This window comes from Argentina silus (assembly GCF_951799395.1).
Source record: "Argentina silus genome assembly, chromosome: 1".
NCBI classification, from domain to species: domain Eukaryota; kingdom Metazoa; phylum Chordata; class Actinopteri; order Argentiniformes; family Argentinidae; genus Argentina; species Argentina silus.
In genome coordinates, this window is record NC_139655.1 from 22,499,950 (window position 1) to 22,519,753 (window position 19,804).

At 42.1% G+C, this 19,804-nt stretch overlaps 2 protein-coding genes across 3 annotated transcripts; one reads left to right on the forward strand and one right to left on the reverse strand.

The window, feature by feature from the left end:
- Window positions 1-41: 41 nt before the first annotated feature.
- ankha (ANKH inorganic pyrophosphate transport regulator a) lies at window positions 42-11,228 on the reverse strand. 2 transcript variants are annotated; one of them, XM_083694032.1, is made up of 12 exons: window positions 10,767-11,228; window positions 9,225-9,347; window positions 8,569-8,687; window positions 7,603-7,686; window positions 7,248-7,418; window positions 6,882-7,016; window positions 5,981-6,073; window positions 5,753-5,845; window positions 3,416-3,545; window positions 3,106-3,229; window positions 1,221-1,320; window positions 42-996 (listed from the first exon to the last, which is right to left on the reverse strand). In XM_083694032.1, the coding sequence occupies exons 1-12, from the start codon at window positions 10,891-10,893 to the stop codon at window positions 865-867; spliced, it is 1,431 nt and encodes a 476-aa protein (XP_083550158.1). In that variant the 5' UTR covers window positions 10,894-11,228; the 3' UTR covers window positions 42-864. The 2 variants fall into 2 exon arrangements, with proteins under 2 accessions (XP_083550158.1, XP_083550157.1); XM_083694031.1 differs by having other exon boundaries at window positions 9,225-9,441.
- A 2,861-nt stretch (window positions 11,229-14,089) lies between these two features.
- myca (MYC proto-oncogene, bHLH transcription factor a) lies at window positions 14,090-16,803 on the forward strand. Its single transcript, XM_083678172.1, has 3 exons — window positions 14,090-14,312; window positions 14,725-15,387; window positions 15,863-16,803. Exons 2-3 carry the CDS (start codon window positions 14,748-14,750, stop codon window positions 16,453-16,455), a joined length of 1,233 nt encoding a protein of 410 aa, XP_083534298.1. The 5' UTR covers window positions 14,090-14,312; window positions 14,725-14,747; the 3' UTR covers window positions 16,456-16,803.
- Window positions 16,804-19,804: the final 3,001 nt, after the last annotated feature.

Consider the following 19,804-nt stretch of genomic DNA (forward strand, 5'->3'; position numbering starts at 1 on the left):
CTACATGCTTGCTAATTTGTATGAAGATGGATACAAAATGATTGTCATAATAATAGATCAATTTATTAGCCAAATAAGATAACACCTATACAATATGTACATCAAACAGTCTGAATATGCTACTACGAAAATAGCAGTGCTTGGCAAAATAAAATAAATGTAGAGACTCCCAGGTTGTACGGATAGTGGACAAGCATAATGATGCAGTATAACACACAATAAGATACTGAGGGATTCCTGACCCCTCTTAGCTATTCAATATACACTTTGCATCGCCTATATAAAATACAACTATAGTCTGTACACCATTTCATGTAAAATACAATTGGGCAACCCGACAGTTTAGAATGTCCCCATCGTTCAAATCAAATAAAGCTATGGTGCTATACATTGATAAATAAGATAAAATAAAAAATAATAATACATCTCAATATTTCGGCAACTCCACTATTACTCAAGAGACATTCTGTTTCCTTTTGCAGAGGAGGACAAATTCTCCTGTGTCAGTTCCCCTTGTTCCTTTAGCAGTGAACAAGATGATGTAAATGTTAAATACATCTTCTTTGTAGTTAATGACAGAAAAAATATGTAAATTGTCCAGAGGACTGGAAGACCTGAAGGTACCGTATGTACATCAATGAACACTTCAGTGCATGGCTTTCTGTACAGTGCGTGCCATTATGGTCGATAGGCACCATCAATGTCTCCAATCTTCTGATTGGATGATCGTCCTTTCTCAGGGAGGACCCCTGAGAAAAAGAGTGCCCTCTGATCCCTCTGTTCCTCTCCTCTCAGGTCCAGTGACCCCCATGGCCTCCTTCCTCTGTGGAGCTCAGCTCTTCTCTCCCTCTTCCAGAGCCTCTACTACTGTTCCTCCTCCTCCTCCTCCTGTAGCTCCTCTATGGCATCCATTCTGGTCCTGGAGCTCACCTCACTCCTGGGAGCAGAGTCATCCACCTCCACCACCAGCTCGTTGGCCATCTCGTTGTTCTTCTTCTGTGAGAGAGAAAGAGAGAAGGGTGGAGCAGCAATTAATTTTCTATTGCTCTGCATCACTTCTCTGTTAGGGTTCCATCTTTTCCTAAGTTTACTGTAGCTGCTTTGTCAGTTAACTGTGAAATTGTATAATTTGAGTATAGCTAAGGGTTTGTGTTATTTAGAGTATACATGTACAGTGACATATGTTTTCCCATGTTCCTTTAATTTATATGTTTTCTCACCTGTTTTCGATAGACATAGCAGGCAGCTATGGCGACCATCGTAGACTCCCCTATGAAACCAGCCAATAGGGATCCAACCCCTAGTGTGGCCCCGTGAACACTGAAACACAGACAGACCAGTGCATTCATCAACACTGGAGCCACTCTGACCAGTAGAGCTCATAAAACAAGCCAATGGTACATATTGTACAAGGCTAACTTTATGGGAATATGTTCTTGGGAGCAACGTATAGACTACACATAAGCCTAAAATGTCATATTGCCACATATAAACTCAGCTGTTTAAGTGTTGTATATTGTGTGTCTTTGAGAAAGAGATGGAGAGAGAGTGAGAGAACAAAAACATACACTCCCCAAACACTTTATTAGGAACACCTGTACACCTTCTCATGGTGGAGGTGGTGTAATGGTGTGGGGAATGTTTTCTTGGCACACTTGGGCCCGTTAATACCCCTCAATCATCGCTTGAATGCCACAGCCTATTTGAGTATTGTTGCTGACCATGTGCATCCCTTCATAGCCACAATTTACCCATCTTCTAATGGCTACTTCCAGCATGATAATGCACCATGTCAAAGTAAAAGTCGTCTCAAACTGGTTTCATGAACATGATAATGAGTTCAGTGTTCTTCAGTGGCCTTCCCAGTCACCGGATCTGAATCCAATAGAACACCTTTGAGATGTGGTAGAACGGGAGATTCACAACTTGAAAGTGCACCTGAAAAATCTGCAGGAATTACGTGATGCAATCATGTCATCATGGACCAGAATCTCAAAGGAATGTTTCCAATATCTTGTGGAATCAATGCCACGAAGAATTGAGGCTGTTTTGAGAGCAAAGGGAGGCCATACCCAGTATAGTGTTCCATTAGTATAGTGTTCCTAATAAAGTGCTCAGTGAGTGTACGCGTGAGTGTTATAGAAAATATGAGTTGGAGGTGTGTGATTGTGAAATTGTCTGGTATAGATGGATGGTTTTGAGAAGACGAAATAATTTTCCACTCCTGTGTTTGCTGTCTGTCTACTTGCTCGGTCTTGTCTCTCACTCTGGATGAGGTGTTGCTAGGCAATGCATACATGTCCTCTAGATTAGGAGGTCACAATTGGTCACAATTCTGCTAACATCCAATTTTCCTTCAGTGGAATTACTGAATGGGCTTGTCACATGCAGTTCAACGACTGAAATAGTGGTTTGAGGGATTCATACTTACCATCCGGGAAATTCACATTTTCCTTGTCACAGGACACAGATATATTCCTTGTCACAGGACACAGATATACACTCACCGAACACTTTATTAGGAACACCTGTACACCTTTTCATTCATGCAATGGTGTAATGGTGTGGGGAATGTTTTCTTGGCACATTTTAGCCTGTTAATACCAATCAATCATCGCTTGAATGCCATAGCCTATTTGAGTATTGTTGCTGACCATGTGCATCCCTTCATGGCCACAATTTACCCATCTTCTAATGGCTACTTCCAGCATGATAATGCACCATGTCACAAAGCAAAAGTCGTCTCAATCTGGTTTCATGAACATGACAATGAGTTCAGTGTTCTTCAGTGGCCTTCCCAGTCATCGGATCTGAATCCAATAGAACACCTTTGAAAGTGCACTGGAAAAATCTGCAGGAATTGCATGATGCAGTCATATCAACATGGACCAGAATCTCAAAGGAATGTTTCCACCATCTTGTGGAATCAACACCACAAAGAATTGAGGCTGTTTTGAGAGCAAAGGGAGGCCCTACCCAGTATTAGTATAGTGTTCCTAATAAAGTGTTCAGTGAGTGTATATAACCCACAACCCTAGTGCTCTGCTCTACCAACTGAGCCTGAGTGGGCTGAGAGAGTGAGTGTCTACTGTGGTGTTCCCTTACCCCATATAAGGCAGCACAACTAGACTGGTGATGAGGACGATGATGCGGAGCACAGAGCTGGGGGCCAGAACAAAGGTCTTCTTCAGGGTCATGAGCCAGCCAGTCAGGTGGGACCGGACTGTCACTGCACACAGAGTGGACACATCACACACTGATCTCTTGTCCCAACATGTCTCATAGCAGTACAAATTTCACATATAAATCCTTCACACTTGGATTGAGTGTCACTGGATGCAACTGAAACAGGATGTTGCTCAAATCTTTTGTGACTTTTTTTTCTGAATGGTGCCTACTGTACATGGTTTCTTACCTGGCAGAGGGAAGAAGGAGAAGATCCTGAGAGGAACCACACACAGCTCAGCGAAGGCAAAATCTACCCCGATGATATCCACCAGGATCTTCTCTGAGATGTGAGGGGTCCAGAACACTGCGAAGCAGAGCTGGGCAAACAGAAACAACCACACAGTTAACTCAGTGTTCAGTACACCACAAGGCTGGATAACTCTGCAACAAACAGCCAAAACATGCCTCGCCTCATTAAAATTTATTAGATCATTGAGTGGTTTCAGGTTGATTGTGGTCCCTTTGAAGATAACACAAGCCAGGCATGTGGTAGAATTTAATTAATTCTGGTTGCCTTAACCTTGTTCAGTACATTTCCAAACCAAAATCAGGAGGTAAAGTCAACGGTTATCAACAAACTCTTCTGGTTTCAAAATGCTGTATTGGCAATATATAAGCAGAGCAATACTGATGATTTTATCTGATTACTTGCTACAAGTGTACATGATCTGTCATACAAGCCAGGAAAAGGACAGGGGTCTAAATAGGCACTATCTAACCTCGTGCCCAGGCACACCACATATAAGACTGGAAAAACAATGACTCAAACCTGGCCTGAATTTACCAAATCACAAGACTGCGAGGCATGGCTCTGAATCAGAAACGTGTGGTGCACAAGCACTGGGGGGGGACTGCTGTGGGAGATGACTGATGTGAGGTAAAGCCAATGGCTAGGTGTCTGGGGTTTTTTCTGTTCCTTGTATTGGGTAAACGAAGGCCAAGTTAGACACATTGGTCCACCAGACCTTCTGAGTATATTGGGCAGTAGTGTCTGGGAAAAAAGATTAGTGACTAACTGATGCCACGGTTCTCTCGTATGAATCTTTCAGTGGTTTTCCTCTGGTAGGTCAGACTCAGTTAGTTATTACAAAAAGGAAAACATCTAAAAACCCATTTGCTCTGTTACTCAGATCCTGACTTGTGGTGTGTTGGTGTTTTGTATTCATGTGTCTTTACACTCAGTTGTCAGCCAGCTCTCTGCACACGTTGTTCTGTTGTCTTGCCTTTCGCTCAGACGCAATTAGGACATGTTGTGGCATGAGGGCCGTCAGTTCTGTGCCCGTAAGCCATGCCTATCTGACCCAACATGCTTTGCTGGGCAGGCATGCTCCCACACCCTGTTGTTTACAGGGCTGTTATGACACATCTGGCATGCCATTCTCCTCCTCCCCTCCTAAAGACCCAATCTTGGCTGCAAACTTCCTGTTTTTAAATTCCAAGTCGTTAAGACAAGTTGCTATCTGATCTGGGCTATCTGATCTGTTTTGTTTATTTCACTTTCTCTCTTCTACCTTGCATTTATCGACCCTGTATGGTTTGCATCCTGACATTGAAGCCAAAATTGTGGAAAACGGTCTGCTTTACGAGAGGGACGATCATTCAGACCTGTTGGAATGCTCTCTTTCTCAACCTCAGCTCTTTTTCTCAATAGCTCTTTTTAACAACAAAAATAACCTGTTGTCACACTCACCTCTATTCATACATGTAGCGCTGGAGGAGAGAGTTAAGTCAGCATTCATCACTTTTCTCTACAATACATCTGCATGGGCCTTCTGCATGTGTTAACTGATAGATTTTATGAGAATACCAGTTGTATTGTGCCTTTTAAAAACAGGAGAGGTGATAGTAGCGGAAACAAGAGCACCACAGCCTTTTGACAGATTCCACCCTGATGTGCCTCTCTCTCTCTCCCTCACTGCAACCTGAAACCCTGGAGTCAAAATTAGAGCTGACAAAAACACCAAGTAGAAATACCAAGTAGAAATACCTTCCATCATAACATAAGGATAGAGAAAGCTTTTTCCACATTGCTGATTCTATCCACAGCTTTGAAAGCTCCATTGTGTATCTATCAGGTCTCATCTTTTTCCTCCCTCTTCCATCTTTTCTCATCATGAGTTGTTTTCAAAAAGGTAATTAAAAAAAGTGATTTTGTGGTAACCTGCGTGGGTCAACTCTGGAAGGCAGGGAAGCTTTGAGTAAAAATATGTCAAGCAAGTATGTCACAACAGAAAACTGACAGAATGTTCCCTTGTGTGAATCTTGCTCATAAAACCTGACCTGTTTATCTCCCAATCTGTGGTAGTGGCACACTTGACACAACACTGAAAAACAGAACACGAGTGCAAAGCTACTCTAGTCTCTGGTTTCACAAGAAACCTCTAAATTCCACACACTCTTTTCTGTTGAGTCTATGAAATTTTACCAACAAGAGATTTCACATTTCAAAAGTAGGACAAATTTCAAATTTGGACAAAATATCGGAAAACCTATGAAAAACTAAAAATGTATCCATCCATCTCACCGTGAGCGAGAGAGCCAGACAGCAGAACGTGAACTTTTTGATATGTGACTTGGTAACCGGGGTGCCACTGAGAAGCTTGTTGCTGGGGTTATTCTGTTGGTAAAGACAGCAGCATTAGTGGTGAACAATAACTGCTAGCTTTAGCCACTTGTGCTCTTTATATCTGAAGGTAATTCAAATACAACATTTGTCAGTAGGTTACATTTAGAGGGTAGGGTTTTGTTTTACCTTGTCAAAAGCAGGATAGACCGCCCTCAGTTCCGTTAACCAGCCATAGGGCATGTGGCCAACAGGATAGGTAGCTGTGAGGACTGCGACAGCCTGGACAGGCAGAGACAGAGAAGTCATTAGTGCTCACATGTTAGTTTAATATCCTTTTTGGACAGCACACAGAAACACAGCTAAGATGTGAGACTAGAGTATGAGTGAATAGCCAAAACCTATACGCAAAGTAAATTATGAGCACAAGCTGATTTATAACAATAACCGTATGTGGATTTTCGCATGCTTATGTCGAGACAAGCACTTGTCATCTTCACACGTCATCAGACAAAAACAAGGCCATGACAGACAGTCATCGCACAGGAACAGTAGAGACACGTAGGAATGTTTTCATTCTCTGTCAGTGTAATCAACCCCTGACTGACTTTCACATGCATACAGTGAATCACGCAAACCGCTGGCAGCCAGAGCTGTTGATGATATCCAGTACATTCTCTGGTAAACAGCTTTGTATTGCCTCTGGTTACAGTAGGTCTCAGCAAGCACGAAAGCTCCAGAGGGAGATTGTTTGAATTTTGGCATTTCATCTGTGATAACGAGAATTAGCCTCTATTGTTCAGATAGTTGGAAAGCCTGTGTCCTACAGTGCATCCCTGGCACTCCAGGCATTCATAGGAAAGCATTGTCTTAATACAGTAACAGCACAATCCAGGCCATGAAGACGCTGGCAGTCAAGAGGTCCCCAATAAGGGGATGAGAAACTAATGCTTTAAGTCCTTCACAATCCCAAACACCAACATCTCAAATCTGCTGTGGAAAAAGCCATTTTGCCTTTGCCAGCTGCCCAATCCTATGAATGAGACTGAGATAGATATGGTATGGGGTTGGGTAGCTACAGTACACTGACCTCTGTAGCAGCAGTGCTCCCCTTGAGGTCTCGGGACACAAAGAGGTTGACGATGGGTCTGCTGATGCGCTGAGTGGCCAGTATGAGGGCCAGAGGCCACCAGAAACTCAACATCTTTTTAATGGTGGCGTCTCCCTGCAAGAGAAGGACCAGTAATATTAGTTAGACATACCAAAGTATGATAGATCTGGATTTGAATCTAGCTCCTCATCAGGGCCATTAAGCTTGTCACCCTCATCCCATTTGGGAAATGATACCAGCAACTATAGTATGCCTATTAGTAAAAGTAAATTACTTTGTACGCAAATTCCATGTACAGTAAATGGTTAAAGTCCTAGTAGGGTAATATAGAGGGTGGCAGCATACCCCCACGTCAAGTCCACTGGAGTCTGGGATGCTGTCGTGGATGTTGCAGTAGTAGCCCAGGCACACAATGGTGAAGCGAACCAGAGCGCCCATATACAGGGCGAGGATGGGGATGAGGAGGGGCTCCACACACGCCAGGTTACTGTGCAGCAGGATGGCCACAAACACAACCTGCCATGGAGAAGATGAGAACCGTCAGCAGTACCTTCATGACCACCTCACAACCTACTGTACCAAACGGAGCCCCAAGTCTGCTCTTGAAGCAAATTGCGTTATTTACTTGCCATTTGTGCAGACCTATCTTCACTGTAATAGGGATTTCTATAAAGAATCAAGGGATTCATTGTTTCATTACCTGAGCAATGACATCAGAGATTGAGGCAGTGCCCACGATGAGGCTGTATTTGTGCTTGAGGAGGATCCCCGCATGAATCCATGCCTGAAGAAAACAAAAGAGACACAATTACTACTTCATACAATGTTACAAAGAATGTCAGTAAACCAAGTATCCTGTGTACTTGTCCTGTTTGGAAACAGCAAATTGAAGATCCATTCCATTCTGATCATTTTCTTGAACACATAAAAGATTATATGGTCGAAAAGCCAAGAGAATTTGTCGTAGAATTTAAATAATAGTATTTTGAAATAAAATACCATTAACCAGAGCTGTTGATTCATTCAGAGACTTTATTCACAGAGAAAGAAGCCGTTTCAGATTTGCAAAGTTGAACCCTTTCCACTTCCGTTACCTGTCTTTTTATAAACATCACACAGGTCAACGCCCTCCATTCAACAAACTTCTAGTTCCTGTCTACATACACCAATAACATTCAAGAACTACATTTCGTCATCCAGGGGGCTACTCCCACCTGACCTGGCGTCGGTCAGTCTGTTGAAAGACTGATTGACCCAGGCTGTTTACAAAAGCCATCTGTCCTGGCTGTTTACAACTGTGTTTATTACTCATCTATCCTGTTTCTGCAGCTTTGATCCATTGTACTTCATTGTATTCATACCCTCTAGTCAACCCCCACTATCTGATCTCACCCTTTCTGACTGCATTCTCCAAATATTCTAGGACCATCTGTTTTCTTGTGACCTTTTCCCCTAGGTGTGGGATTACAACCCTTATATGTCTTTAAATTTACCATATACTTATTATATTTGATAACCTAGCGTTATTTAAGACCAGGCCATAAGCAGGGGATTATAACAAATACAATTCTAGGTCAGGTGTTTTTAAGCTTCTCTCTCCCATGATTATATCTCGGACTGGCCACACTTTGGTTCATGTAAGAGCAGAGTCGTGCCACATACTCACCATGGCGTCCAACAACGGGAAGGCAGCCAGGTAGAAGAAAGCCCTCCTGGTCTTGGCACCCACAGAGTCATCCACTTGGTGGAGCTTATTGATAATGTAGTATCCTAAGTCTGTGTGGGCTGGGGAGGGAGATGAGGGGAGAGATGACTGCAGAGTCACTACCAATCTTTCGCCGTAGATTGAAAATCCATCTCTTCAGGCTACATCTTAACAATCCCTCCTAAAGACCTCTTCACCCCCACTACCCCCCTGTATTAACCCTAACCCTAGAGACCTCTTCACCCCCATGTACAAGTTTTTCCTCTTGTTTATTTATAAATTTTAAAAAAATAATAATAATTTAAAAATCTTCTTCTAGCATTGTGACTGCCAATGGCCCCTGGTCTGAGCATTGATTACTTTGTCTTATGATGACTGATGGATAGATGATTCACTTACTTAAACAAATGTATTTGCAAGCAGTATTTGCTGTAAGTCGCTTTGGATAAAGACATCTGCTAAATGCCATAAATGTAAATGTAAATGTAGATGACTGGAGTATTATGATGAGACAACACAGCTAACTATAGCCTATTAGGATGATATGATTGAACAAAACATAGACTGTTTCAAATAATCATTTGGAATAACACAGGCTGTTAGTGAAAGACGCATACCTATGAGGATGTGGAGGATGAATGCAATTGTCCCAGCTGCCACCATGCACAGCACAGCCTTGCTTCGATCCCTCTTGCTGTTGACAAACACCAGGCCCACGTTCTTGAAGTCGCTCATGGGCCCTGTGAAGAACTTCATGAGAGAGTAGGCCAGGCCATAGCTGGCCAGCATCTCAATCGCATCCTCTTTGACTGTGGCGATACCCCTGTTGAGAGCCTGCCAAGGACCAGAAGTTTGAGGACATAATGAAAAATCAATTCTAATTCTATAATTCTTTGAGAGTGCAGAAGATTACCCTATAAGACTTAATAGCCAAGGCTCAGATCATAGGCTCCAATAAAATCTGATATGCTGCTCTTTTCCAGTATAAATGAATAATTTCACAGATTTACATACTCCTTAAGTAGTTTACTTTGATAATATCAAGAGAGTGGTACCATACACCAGACTGGTGTAAGCAATTCAGTGAAAAACATTGTTAACATAATGGGATGGAAAATATGATGCGTGTAGCTGGGGCAAGATGTATAAATACGGTTCTCCATTACACAGCGCCTTGACACAGAACCACTGAATTAGTCATAGCCGAATAAGAAATCATTTCCATTTAGGTTTGCCTCGAGAGCATCCACAGCTGCCTTGTGCTATTTATACCAGCTCACACAGCCGTTACATAAGCATAATCCTAACCTCTATGAGCCTCACTGTGCCTTTTACTTGGACTCCAATTGTCCACTGGGCAAGAATAGCAGCTAGGATACTAGGCCTGTCATTTGGCTGAGACTGAATGGGACCTGTCACTGACATGGGGCTGCTCTGCAGGGGAACGGCCAAAAATAAATCTCGACTAAATATAGCAGAAATCTGCATGCATCATGGCAATTTCCTCAAAAACGCCTAAACAAATGAAAAGGTTAGATATATTAATTGAATGAAATAGTGAACACGTATCATCAACCATAACTCCTCTCCCGTTCAATGAGTGACTGATGGAGAACTAGATATTTTGATCCTCTTATTGCATTGCTGCTGTGACCCTGGTAAACAAACTCAACAATTCAGGAAATGTCGATTTACATACTTCCTCTCCTTTTCTACCGATGATGATGGCGGATGAGGCCCCCATAACATCAACATACATGACAAGGTATATCCCATTCCTGTAATAATACCCATATCTGCCACCATCTAAATAGGATACACCAGCAAGCTAACTAATTCTTCCTCGCACAATGTTAATTAGCATCATAAAACGTTTAAAAATAAAGAGCACATATCATATGAGTATTTTGTAGCTGCCGCGTAACAAACACCTTGTATGGACAGATATCAGGTAACAGTATCTTCTGCCAAGCAAATCATATCCTGACGGTTTCTGGACAGTGCGTACAGTGCCAGGCTAGCTGCTGCGGAGCGTGTTGACGTACAGGGTCTTGCTAGCTAGCTAGCTACCTAGCTAGCTTAGCCTCCCTCATCATCACATTTCCTGATTGAAAATACGAAAACATATTATCGCTAGCTAAATATGGCGCAAAACCTACCTGTTCGCCGAGGTCGATGGCTATATTGGTTATAGCCAAAGGCACCAGAAAGCGGATGAGAGGCCAATAAGGAATGAGAGATGGAAATTCCACCATAATACAGCCGGTGTAACAGAACGAGGGGCATCTGCCTCGGTCTTGATTATTATAAAAGATTGGGTTGATCGGCACCTGACCTGAGTCGTCGCAAAATAAGACCAATTCAACTGACAAAAATACTAGTCATAACGCTCCTGCAACGGAGGTTCCAAGAAAAACGTTTCGGTGTACAGAGGCGAAGGTCACCAGAAATTTCACATGAGCGCCTCTCCATAGCTCGGCATTGGTGAAGGAGAAGGTGACAGCAAGCTGTGTTAAATTAGAATGCCAAGGTCCTTCATGCCTTTGCGATAAAGTCTCGGTTTAAATCATAACAATAGACGGGTATTCCATAGCCAGCTTTTGAAGCCAGCATCTGCGTTCCACCAGTCCATCCCGCCCTCACAGAAACCACACGTGGGTACATAAAAGCCCCCCTTCTTCTACGCCCTCCTTGACGCAACAAATTCTAAACTTAGGTATTTGATTGAATGCAGAGTTGAATGAAAGATATGCTAAAAGAAAAGCCTAAACCATAATCTTCGTAGTCATATTGAAATAGATATTACAAATTAATAGAAATTATGAATGATAAGATTGTTGCATGTGTAACACAAACACAAATGTAATATTTTTACAAAGTTATACTTCGCTTTAAAAAGCAAAGTGAATCAGAAATTCACCAATGCATTACATGACATAAACTTTGATGACAAATGAAATCAAGAAAGTTCAAGAGATTTGGGATTTCATCACTCGGTCTGGAAATGGAGCATCGATGCCCCCCTATGGCTAAAAGGAGAATGGCCATAAGAATACTAAAGGTTGTTGTAATGTCTAGTCTGTATGTGTAACAAATAATATTGTATAGAAAAGCTTTTGTCAACCATTTGTGGTAGTGCTGTAATCCAAAGAACTGGAAAAGGTGGTGGATTGGAGATTGCTTGTCCGTGCCCAACCTTGCTGATAGCGTGTATGGCAACAATCAGCGTTGATAATGTGCACTTTTTTGCTACGTGTTGTTTCTGGTTGACTAGTATACCAACAGGAATGTTCTTCTTTTCTCAATTCTGACCAATTTATTCAATCATTTTTATTTCAATCAATATAGGATGTTTTTGGCCTGTCTGTTTATAACATGTGTGTCAGTGTTGAAACCAATAACCCACCATTTCCTGGGCTACATTTGATGGCTGACTGTCTTTTCTTCTTCAACCTATTACTTTGAACTGTAGATGAAAAGTGTATAGATCTACACTCACCGAGCACTTTAGTAGGAACACTATAGTAATACTGAGTAGGGCCTCCCTTTGCTCTCAAAACAGCCTCAGTTCTTCGTGGCATTGATTCCACATGATGTTGGAAACATTCCTTTGAGATTCTGGTCCATGATGACATGATTGCGTCACACAATTCCTGCAGATTCAGGTGCACTTTCAAGCTGTGAATCTCCCATTCTACCACATCCCAAAGGTGTTCTATTGGATTCAGACCCGGTGACTGAGAAGGCCACTGAAGAACACTGAACTCATTGTCATGTTCATGAAACCAGTTTGAAATGACTTTTGCTTTGTGACATGGTACATTATCATGATGGAAGTAGCCATTAGAAGATGGGTAAATTGTGGCCATGAAGGGATGCACATGGTCTGCAACAATGCTCAAATAGGCTGTGGCATTCAAGCGATGATTGATTGGTATTAACAGGCCCAAAGTGTGCCAAGAAAACATTCCCCACACCATTACACCACTTCCACCATGAGAAGGTGTTCCTAATAAAGCTCTCAGTAAGTGTATATTCAGCAGCCAAAAAGGTGGCTGCATGTGGGCTGCTTCCACTAACACATGATAGCCTATAGCCTACCCATCTGTATTCTCTGCATATATGTTTAGATAAGCATTGGCGTGTATATTAATTGTATCTGTGTCAATACTTAACTAAACCTAATCAAACCTAATCCATGTTCTTGACAGTACCAACTGACTCATATAGGATCCACCTGTTCTGTTCTCCGACGACACTCAACTTTATTGCACTACTGTATTTTAGACAGCAGGGGGTGCTCTATACCCACTGAATTTCTTCATCACAGGCCTTATCATTTGAACGGCATCATGCATTGCTCACGTTTTGGTGAGCACATCCAACTACCCGGCGTTCACCGCAGAATGACAGCAGCAATAGAGCAAGCCAATCGATTTCAAAACTGTCTGTCAACATGTATGACTTATAGAGGCTTTTCCTCTTTACTGTGTTGGGGTTAGCTTTGGCAACTGACTAATTTGTGCAGGTGCTCATTTCCAATACAAACGTACAGTACCAATGCAGGAGTCAGCCTCCATCTATTAATCGACTTGTTTAGTCAAATGAAGCGTAGCAGCCAAAACTTAGACCAAACAAGTCTCCTTACAGTATCGCCTACCTTTTCTTCAATACCCTCTACATTTGTAGGTAGCCTATTAATTTTGTTCACGTGCATCAGCTGGTGCTATACATGTCTTTTTGCTGCATGATAAGGGGTTGCTCCATCAGGTGAATTCTTTTGGCTGCTTAAAAAGGATTTCAGATCCCAATACATGTTATTTTATATGTTATTTTGTTGTTGTTGTTGTTGTTGCAAAACCACTAAATCTATCATCTGAGAAGTAACTTTTTTCAGGTAGGCAAATTAAATATGATAGTGTTGTGCAATTTAACTAGGTGTGCATTTCAGTCAATCAATCTTCTATGGCAAGGTACAGATTTAAATTGTACATAATATTCACACAATATATTCACACAACTCAATTCAATACGAAGACCAGTTTTGGATGAACAAATATACCACTTTTGAAAGGGCAGTCTCTAACCTTTGCATGCACGTAATTTCCAACGTGTGTGGTGGAATAATAAGTCTGGGGGGTACTCCTACCAGAGCTTTTTGCATGCCCCTAGTGAATGGAATACTGCGCTTTTGAAACTCCTCCCTCTTAGTGTCCTTCCGCAACAAATAGTTCTTAGTGAATGATAAACTCCTAATTCATACTGCCACAACAAAATCCTTTGCCGACTCTGAATAATGTTGGCGACTGTGAAAATAATTATCATTAAGAGAGTCAACGCGATAATATAAATTTTTGGACTCAAAAGCGCAGTGGATGTTTGGCGGGAAAATTTGCAGCGGATGGATACGTTGAAACAAGAGCACAACAACCTTTTTATTGAACCCGCGGAACACTCAGCTGTGATTCTCATGCAGCAAATGACAGCGTACGCATCATTCTACACCGCGGACCAAGCCCGTGAGCTTCATGCATGCGTCTCAGCCAGACAGTCCTACTAGCAAAACAAGATCTCACTGTCACACATGCTGGCAGGGATTAATGTTACTATCGCATTGGAATACTTCGTCATTCGGTATTTTTGGCGTGATTTGACTTCGACATCTTCCAGCGGACTCTACTTCCCACTTTGTTTTCAAACATAAGGTAAGGGGGGTGTTTCTCGAGCATGACACATTGCATTCTCCATGCCGTTCGAACTACGTTGCTTATTTAACTGGTAAAGATTCACGAACTTTATACAATTGAATTAAAATGCATGTTTGCAATGTATGCTACTTTATCAAGTTGTACTTTATAGTTAGTTTGCTAGGTAGCCTCAGCTTTTTGCAAACTGACCACGTTTAAATACCCTGTCAGACTGCACCGAATGCAGACCTGTATGAGCTGCTGTTTGCATGCATATTGCATGCTAGCTAACGGTGTTTTAGGGTATTCTGTGATGTTGCATGCTTTGCCATTTACCAATGGAATGTCATCATTTTGCATGCAAGCTGGTGTTTGTTTGGTGCATGTTATAATCAACAACTAATTATGCTCCCTCTTCCATTTCACTCAGAATTTCAGAAAAGAGAAGACACCATGCCGCTGAATTCAAGTTTGACGAGTAAAAACTACGATTATGACTACGATTCTCTCCAGCCATATTTCTATTTTGACAACGAAGATGAGGATTTCTATCATCAGCAACTTCAACCGCCGGCTCCAAACGAGGACATCTGGAAGAAATTTGAGTTGCTGCCCACTCCTCCCCTCTCCCCGAGCCGACGACCATCCCTCTCCAGTCTTTTCCCATCTACTGCGGATCAACTCGAAATGGTGACCGAATTTCTCGGTGACGACGTTGTAAACACGAGTTTCATATGCGATTCCGACTACTCTCAAACATTTCTCAAGTCCATCATCATTCAGGACTGTATGTGGAGCGGCTTCTCCGCCGCAGCCAAGTTGGAGAAAGTGGTGTCTGAGAGACTCGCCTCCCTCCAGGCTGCAAGGAAGGAATCAGCTGTTGGTGTCACCGCGGAGTGTACTACGGCTCGGTTGAACGCCAACTACTTGCAGGATCTCAACACATCCGCGTCAGAATGCATCGATCCCTCAGTGGTCTTTCCCTACCCAATAACCGAGACTCCTAAACAAAGCAAGATGATGCCACCCATGGATTTGGGTCTGGACACCCCACCGAACAGCGGTAGCAGCAGCAGCAGTGGTAGTGACTCAGGTATGTTGAATAATGCTAATAATTTATTTCCTATTATTAATGAAGCGTCTGTTTTCAGTGCTTCTAGCAAAGTATATTCCCTCAGATCACGATTCCAGGCGACGGTGCCTCGGGATGTAGTCCATATTCTCATGCGCATGGATAAACTAGGGATATATTGGGGCAACTAGACCTCGCGCATGTCCTTGATGAAATGAAGCTGAAATTGTGCCATGGGTTAGCCAGGCAATAGGCAGTTGCGTAACTTCCCCCACCCATGCTGTATTTCAAGATGCCGTCAGACAGTCTGCGTTTGTGGGGAAGGGTTTAGCTAAGCTGCCATGTTAAAGAATCAGCTGATGTGGAAGGGGGGCGGAGAGTGGAATGCAGAGATTTTTTCCCCCTCACATAAGGACTTACTCTGTTGAGTAGAGTAGTGATTTCTAACAGTGATTCTATAGTTTTCTCAACTGGACTGTTAAATGTATAATTTCAGATGATGATGATGATGATGATGACGAGGAGGAAGAAGAAGAAGAAGACGATGAGGAGATTGATGTTGTGACAGTGGAGAAGAGACAGTCAGTAAAGCGGTGTGACTCCAGCACGTCAGAGACCAGACATCACAGTCCCCTTGTGCTGAAGAGGTGCCATGTCTCCACCCACCAGCACAACTACGCCGCCCACCCCTCCACGCGGCATGAGCAGCCAGCTGTCAAGAGGCTGAGGCTAGAGAGCAATAACAGCAGCGGCAATGGCAGGGTCCTCAAACAAATCAGCAGCAACCGCAAATGCTCCAGTCCCCGGACATCTGACTCGGAGGACTACGACAAAAGAAGGACTCACAACGTACTGGAGCGCCAGCGGAGGAACGAGCTCAAGCTGAGCTTTTTCGCTCTACGGGACGAGATCCCGGAGGTGGCCAACAATGAGAAGGCGGCCAAAGTGGTCATCCTGAAGAAGGCAACCGAGTGCATTTACAGCATGCAGACGGATGAGCAGAGACTAGTGTCCCAAAAAGAGCAGCTGAGGAGGAAAAGTGAACATTTAAAACAGAAGCTTGCACAGTTGCAGAACTCTCATGTTTGAGCTCATGTTAAAGACTTGTTGGCCTTCACATTTTATATGCAAGTTCAGACTTGGTGTGTATAGTTGATATTGCATGCAAATGCAAAATAATTAATTTTTTTGGAATCTGTCTGATTTCAATGTTAAACTGCCTCAATTGAAGTTATCGGTGGTAAAATATTTAAACAGTTTATTTTTATTAATAAAATATAAAAAAATAGGGTTACACTTTGAGTGCCCAACCTAAAATATACATTTTTATGTTTTGTATATAATTATTACTTAATACTTCCTATGAAATGTATTTTTGGATCTCAATTGTCTGGAAGTTCAGACCCACTTGTTTCCAGTGTATGGTTTTCCATATTATGTTCCTAGATTCTTTTGAAATATAAATGCATTTCTTTTTGAAAACAAGTCTTATTTGTTTTTACTCCTGTTTCCTCTCCACTAATGATAAAGTGGGTTCCCAAAGACAGGTGATGTACATGGTGGATGGGATGATGAAAGGGAAACATTTGCACAACCATGCCTTCTCTATGGATTTACACTTCAACACAATAGTAGTATTTAGACATGCTAATTGATGCAATGGAGAGTCTGGGTTAGAGGTCAAATTCATTTTCTTCTCTCTAAATGAAGGCAGCTGTGCTGGGACTCTACACCTTACTTCCACACTAGATAACAGGTGCACTATCAATCACTAGCACTACAGTCATGTTAATCTGATGTTCTGCATGGTCCATGTGAAGACGACCCAGGTAAGCTGAAGAAAGATCTGAAGATGAGACATAGAAGTCAGACATCCTCCCTATTTATTTTTTTAAATATTCTTATACACAGGTGGTTGTAGTGTCTGAAGCAGTAGCCTCAATGGTCAATGCCCTCTTTGAAATTGTACTTGATCAGACACACAAGATGAGCTGTTCCTACAACCTAAACTCAATTGTATTGAAATGCATGTACCTAGTGCACATGACATCCTTTCACAGTTATTGATGATTATCATGAATCACCATACTGTACAATCTGTTCAGTGACACTAAGTGAGACTTGTTTTAGTACCAATCCAGACATCTGCATCATTTATCTTATGACACTCTCAAATAACAGTGCACAGTGCACTCCCACAGACAGTTATTGTGGTGACCAACTGTAAGAAGTTATTTGCCAAAGCACTTCCACCATAATAAAGTCAGCCACATCCCACAGCTTATCTAAGTTCATACCCAGCTGTGCACAGATCTTTTCATTGGTTTGTAACAGTAGGCTGTAGGAGTCCAACAAATTAACACATGAAGAGCTGAGTGACACATGCACATCAAGTCAGTGATTGATATGTTCAACTACAAATGTAAGTAGATTGCATTTAGAAATGCAGACTTTAGTCATAAAAAATTGCAACAAGAAGGCTTATAACACCAGTGAATCCATTTTGTTCATAAATTGATCTGGTAATGTTATCATCATCATCATCATCATTATCATCATCTTCATCTTCATCATCATCATCATCATCATCATTATAATAGCTTCAATTCCTCTGTGGTGAACAGTGTAGAGCAGCCTTATCCTGACGTCACGCACTGTATCTGACTGTATGCAGAGCGCTCCACGGAGCGCATGGTCGCGAGCACATGGAAAGGAGGTCGAGATTTGTGTTTCAAAGACACGCAGCTTTTCATCTGCAATGGAATATAAATAATAATACTCCACAAAATGCAGTCAGAGGGAACGGGGTAAGCTGCTCTCTCGATATTATCTGGACTATATCGTTTTCAATCGATTGTTTTATGATCAAACAAAGTCCTTCCATTTTAGCAGTCTGATTATCTAATAAATTATCTCTTCTTTGCTGTCAAGTGATGTCAGAAATATTATTCGTTTATATTAAAACTTATCTTGCGTGTGATGCTATTGACCGTTACTTCCTAAAGTTCCTATTATCAATGTGTGATTTGACGTTTTGTCAATCGTTCTGATCAATAGGCTGATCCACGCCCCCCCCCCCCCACCCCTTATTTTGTATGTCTATATTCAAGTTCTCGTTCACTGAACTGTTCCATTTGATATGGTAAAGACGTTTATTATTTTTTATTATCTTTTCTCCAACCTATTATTGTAGGGTACATTTCATTGTTCATGTAGATTTGTTGTTGTTGTTATGGTTGTTGTTTTTGCTGGTTATTTTTAATAGGTATTTTCTTCTTTGTATGGCTCAGTTCTGCACATCAAACAAAACCCCCCATCAAACAAAACCCCCCATCCCAACATTAATTAAATCCTGAGTTTATTTTTTATTTATCCATATACAATATGGCTGCTGCATGTTTTGTCTACAATGTTGTGATAATGCATTCGGTTGCATGGCTTCACTTCATAGACAAGCCCATTTTATGGTACAATAATATATTCCACATGGTAGGGCAGCCATATTTTCTTCGTTACTCGACATAAAGGTAGTCCAAATAGCGATCCATGTCAATATGCACTGTAGCCATCATTGTTTCAGACAGGATACAACCACTATTTGTAAATAATAAACAAAATCGGTATGCATGGAGCTTATTACTGCAGCCTGGGTATGGTGTTTAGCCTGAGGAGTTTATATGCCATATCACCTTGCCCACTCATCCAGCTCTAGCAGTAGAGAAGTCCATATGGATTGTCGATCACTAAAATACACTTCCTCTTCTTAGTCAGTTTCTACGTGTGTGAGTGTGTGTGTATGTGTGTGTGTGTGTGCATGCGTGTGTGTGTGTGCGTGAATGTCTGTCTGTCTGTGTGTGCATGCCTGTATGTGCGTGCGTGCGTGCATGCGTGCATGCGTGCGTGCGTGTGTATACAAGGTCATTGTGCTTCCAGGTCAAGTTACAGAGGTCCAAAGAAAACCGAGAGAAAGGCATGTGTCGTGTCTCTCATTGGCACTCGATATCAGTTAATGATCAATGATTCATTGTCATTAACATTTGCTACGTTTGTGGCTATTGGTGCCATGAATAGTTCCTGCACAGTCCCTGTAACACCCCCGTTAAAGATAAGAGTCCAGAAAGAGTAGACAGCACTCTAGCTGTAGGCATTAGGCGTGCAACAGCCTATACGACTTTCTGTCACACCAGTAATACTGTATTTACTATTTTTGTTTTAGAATAGGATGGGTAATATATAGGTGAGAGTCAACCCACTTTGTGTTAAGAGGTGGGTGGTGCACAAACCCTCTCTGTACACTCACGTGAGGAGGCAGGGGATACATGGGGTCTGATGTTATATCATTCTCCCAGTAAGAATGTGTCTTTGCTGAATGAGAAGCTGGAGTAGATTAAGTTCTGATACTCCTACGGAGGGCCGTGGAGCAGTCTGTCAGAGAAGT

Excerpts from the sequence above, each read along its gene's own strand:
- ankha (XM_083694031.1), bottom strand. The coding sequence starts at position 10,862 with ATGGTGGAATTTCCATCTCTCATTCCTTATTGGCCTCTCATCCGCTTT. Across the intron at positions 9,442-10,766 it reads CCATCGACCTCGGCGAACAG|GCTCTCAACAGGGGTATCGC; the intron begins GTAGGTTTTGCG and ends GGTCCTTGGCAG. Across the intron at positions 997-1,220 it reads GCTATGTCTATCGAAAACAG|AAGAAGAACAACGAGATGGC; the intron begins GTGAGAAAACAT and ends TCTCTCTCACAG.
- myca (XM_083678172.1), top strand. The coding sequence starts at position 14,748 with ATGCCGCTGAATTCAAGTTTGACGAGTAAAAACTACGATTATGACTAC. Across the intron at positions 15,388-15,862 it reads CAGCAGTGGTAGTGACTCAG|ATGATGATGATGATGATGAT; the intron begins GTATGTTGAATA and ends GTATAATTTCAG.